General features: G+C 42.8%; 1 protein-coding gene across 1 annotated transcript in view; it reads left to right on the top strand. All coding sequences in view use genetic code 11, as the record gives it.

Annotated features, from left to right (window-relative positions):
* Positions 1–4,086: 4,086 nt before the first annotated feature.
* EGR_06155 (hypothetical protein) overlaps positions 4,087–4,801 on the top strand; it is a gene marked incomplete at both ends in the record, with an annotated part of 7,337 nt that continues 6,622 nt past the window's right edge. Inside the window, one exon of the mRNA XM_024495404.1 lies at positions 4,087–4,321. Within this exon, the coding sequence (XP_024350132.1) occupies positions 4,087–4,321 (235 nt within the window). The remainder of the gene's footprint in view (positions 4,322–4,801) is intronic.

Here is a 4,801-nt window from a genome sequence, read left to right as displayed (position 1 = left end):
TCTGTTCAATTCCATGCACCAATTAGGCTTTGCAACAGGCAATTCGACAGGAAAGCACAAACGCATCACGCAAACATCGTTCAATGATCATAATAAGTTAGTGTAGAATGGATATCGATGAGACTAATGTTTTTTTACAAACGAGTAAAATTTAGTGCAGGAAGAAGCCAATGTGAACCACTTAAGCACCCCTCTTTCGATCCCCAAGTTGAGCGTCCCAACTGTCAGCAACAACGGGCTCCCAAGCTTCCTTCACTGCTTCAATATATTTGACTCATAGTCAGGCAAAATAACTAACACACAGGATGGATGGCAACGAAAGCAGTAAAAATAAGTGAAGACTGTAAAAGCAATGCCTACTGAGCAGTCAGGTCAAAGACCAAATACTTGACTTAGAGGGAGGGGGTGAGCTGAGAAATGGGATGATGGGCATTGTGGATGACGCTGAAGATAAAGGTGGAGGCAGCATCGAATTCCTTTTAGGATGATAGAGTGAATTCCTTATGAAGTCAACCCGTGTCACTTTAGAGAGTAGTGGAATGAGAAAAGATTGAGCTCTCGACTCACACACAGCTGTCATTCCATGCCCGTTTATCACCCGGCCTTCCACTCGCACTGGTATAGTGACGTATAATCGCCACAAGGTAAAGCAGAAAATAAATGTCAAACAATAAAATACACTATAACGCCAGGTATCAGAGCTTGTCTAATTCTTCTTCACATAGTAATCCGCATAAGGAATGCAGCTGTTCTTCCATAAATCCATGTGGAAGAGTCCATACATAGACACAGTTCATGTTGCCATCTCAAAGCACCGGTTTGGTGTGTGGTAAATCTGCTGCTACAGGGATGGTCGCCTATCATCTCTAGCAAAGAAAAGGACGTTGTCAATTTCATTGTAAGTCACTTATACATGCACATGAGAAAATAAAATTGACGACAGAAAACGGTACGGGAATGTCATCACAAAAATAGGCATTTTAGTGGTTTATCAGCAATCTACCTGGAGTACTTTGATCATTTGATATCCCACTCGAAGTAACGGCCTGTCTAATTAAGGATGGCAAAAGATTAGGTTGCATTACGCGAGAAGACACTAATTCCAGGGCTACGAATTACAAGTCAAGAAAGGAATCGCCCAGTATTCTCTCGATCATCAGCAGTTTTAAGTCAGACATTGCTTCTGGAAGCGAGTTTCGTTGAATCCATAATGGTCCAGTGTCTTGATAAGCGGAGGCACTTTCACTAGAACTGGATAAGGGAGCGTTAGCCTCCACCAATTGCGCAGAATTGGAATCTGATTCGTTCGATGCCTTCTCCTCCTCCACCACTTCTCCATACTCCTCTGACAATGCTTTGGATTATTCATGCTCATCTGAAGATGGCGGCATAGCATACTAACCATCCATATTACCATAAGCTACAAATCTGACTTGAACTGCCAGGAAAGAGAACTCCACAGTGCCCAAAATAGGTATATTCAAAGTAGAGTTCTTAAAGATGTATCACTTAAAAATCCTCCATGAAAAACCATTTAAAGCCCGACCAGTCAGCCTTACCGCTTTTATTGAAGTATGCCCATTGCTTATGGCGGTGAAATGGTAGGAGAAATACACGCATGAATCAAGAGTATTTCGCAAATGCTAGAAATGATGGTACTTAAAACATCTGAGTAGGACCAGGTAATGATATATTTCGGATCACATATGGCCATTCAGCATCCATCTAGGGGATGTCTGACAAGCTGTGGCACAATATATAAATTGGGCGCTAACCGCTACCCGTATTTCCGGTGGGGACCATAGCTTGAAGCACCCAGAATTGTGCATCACTCTGGCAGATTTGGGGCAGTCTTCTATCCTAGTTAAGCGAAAAGGACTCACACATAAACTGATTGAAAGAAACTAACATTTGAGCAACATTGGCTGGACAGTAGGAATGGTGGAGGAGGCGCCATTGAAAATCAACCCCCATTTGGCTATGCTATGCTAATTCGCCTGATTCGTCGGAGGCTTTGGAGTGACTTGAGAGAAAAGTATGTCAACACCACATGAATGCCTGATTCTGTTGATGACGAGGGTAAAGTTGTCATATTCCTGTCCCATTTGAGTCCTCGTTCATACGTGGATCAATAATGCAACATAAACTGTGGAGCTTAGATCCCATCGGAGAAGGTGGTGTCATACAACACTGCATCCAGGTGATTTTCCCTTCTTCCCCACCACGCTTATAACTTCCTCTTCCTGAGGACATTAACTTTGACATCCGATTACTTCGGCTTTGCTAAAATGGAGAAAGTAGTTCCTACTTTTGACGGCATGCTTTCCTCTTCATTAAAGTGGTGCTCTATCTCTAACCCATCAGGACATGGAAATGCTTCCTTGGTCTTATTCACTACATCTGATGCAACAAATGGAGTTGCAGCATGAAATTTGACGGAAGGCAATTAATGGTAAAACACAAGATGTTTGAATCAGAGAGTGTAATCTTAAAAGTTAGCACTTTAGTGCTTTCATCAACAGACGTGAATCCACACATCACCTCGTGGACTAGGACTACATCCGTTTAATCGTAAAATTCTGAGTATGGGCTGCTTTCGTTAATTGCTTGTAAAAGTGGCCAATTTGGGGAGGAGCCACGGGGAAAGTGCTAGTATAGCAGCTGATAAAATGATTCAAGTTCAACTCTCTCAAGGCGGTCTTCATGTATGATCTTCACAAGCATGCGATTTCTACGACACTGTTCTGTCACAGCAGATGCAAATGGAGGAGGAAGAGGAGGAGGATGAGGAGGTAAAAGGTGATTGTAAAGGGTCAAGCCTTGAATCACTCAATGAAGTCTAAACCGTCTTACTCCAAACCGCAAATTCTCATCTCTTGCTACCATAAAATGGAATGCAAAGAAGTAACACTTTGCTGCTCATTGCATGGTTGGATGTACAAAGAGATGTGAATGGTGCTCAGTGGTACAAATCGCCCTATTCTCACTAGAGCCCAATTAACTACACTTAGTGGAAACATTGAACAATGTACGCGGGTTCCGTTTGTTTGTGGTTAAACGGCCACCGACAACGAACAACGGTTGATGCTCAGTACTATTTGGAGAGTAGAATAACTAAGCCTGAACTTAGATAGGGACTCTGTTGTGAGTTTTGCCACTAGTATAGTTGTTGATGAGACGCCGAACAGATAGTCCTTGTGGGTAGAGCAATGTCCTCTCATATATGGCATAACTAAATCAGTACGTTGGTGTTGGATTACTTTTGTGTGAAAAGAGGAGATTACAAGAGAATGACATACTTGCAGCATCAAGTTATACCCAATTTGGCATCACAGCTTGGACCAATTTCCCCACCCTTGACTGAAGTAACTAAGAAAGGAATAAAGTAGGCCTAATAGAAGTACTTTATATGCTATTCGAGAATTAGTTAATCCAAAAAATGGCAGCAGCATTAATTTGAATATAAAAAATGGCGCTGTTGCATTGCCTGCGACATGGAAATCGAAAATAGAGAAGTGTAGGCTTGGCGAAGGCAAGGTATGGGCTGTGAATCTGGCAGTGTCTGAAGGTATTACCAATTTGCAGAGAGCAAAGCGGGAGCTTAAGCTAGAATTACCACGGTGAAGGCAACCACGAGCCCAGAGATGACCGAGATGAAGGCAGCTCCGCCGGATGTAAAAACGATATCTGCCACCTCTGCGTAAATGGACAAATTATCATTCGATGTAAAGATGTCATCATAATCACAACTAGTAGCTTACCAGTGGGCAGTGTTCTAATTGTTCCAGATAAAAATATGTTTTCTCTACCCCCAAAAGACTCTATTATCACCCTGTATGACGTGTTAGGTTCCAATCCGACAAAAGTGCTCTTTCCGACCTCGAAATCTGCCTTTTTAGTCTTGATGGAAGCATTTGAAGAAATTGGCTCTGCAGTCATAACGAGGTAGTACCAGGGCTCTTCACCCATTTTTGTGACATCCCATCTCAACTCTAAGACGGTAGAGCCCAGACGACTCCAGTAGAAGTGTTCTGGAAGTGTGTAGTTTATTTTCGTGTCCTCTGCAACACATCGAGATAGATAACAATGTTGAGTGGAAATAGTGAGGATAAACTGAATCAATTAGGAATCGAAATATGGAAAATTCACTACTACCACAATGGCAGTAGTAGTAGTGAAATTGGAAGGGAGCAAAAATTCTTCACCAGTTCTGCCATTAAGTTGCAACAACTGACTTGTGCGCTGTACTGGAGGGAAGCGTTAGTGGTTGTCATCCTTCAAAGTGAACGTATGCATCGTTATCATGTGCACGTGCGAAAAAGTATGCCTTGCATGCATAGATGGAGGCTCTACTTGTTCCGGTCCAGTCAATTTCTTGCTTTCACATTTCATCCCATTCCCTCGGTGGCTGGTATTTGCAGTCTACATCTCCATCTAATGGGTGTTTGTGCACAACGCACCAAGGAGTTGATTGAAATGGAGCATTTGTAGAGATGGTGCATCCATGGCAAAACGAGCATGAACATCAGTGTATGTGTCAGTGGAACAGAGTGCGGATTATTGCTTCAACTGATGTGTTTCCACTACACACAATGCGTGGCACGTGCCGCTCATTTCGTGGCAAGTACAACTACCAGCTAGTGTGAAGGCAGGAAACTCCCCACGATGTGGAGAATATGAGGGGTTCAAATGGGATGTAACTGTCCATGGCCAAAGGCTGAAGCAGCACATGTGGAAAATGGAAGCAAATAACCGACGTCACAAATGCATGAATGGTGATGGATGTAAGTGTGAATTAGTG

Source organism: Echinococcus granulosus (assembly GCF_000524195.1).
Source record: "Echinococcus granulosus chromosome Unknown EG_S00052, whole genome shotgun sequence".
NCBI lineage: Eukaryota > Metazoa > Platyhelminthes > Cestoda > Cyclophyllidea > Taeniidae > Echinococcus > Echinococcus granulosus.
Note: the sequence above shows the minus strand (reverse complement) of the source record. Positions and strands in the feature narration are given on the sequence as shown.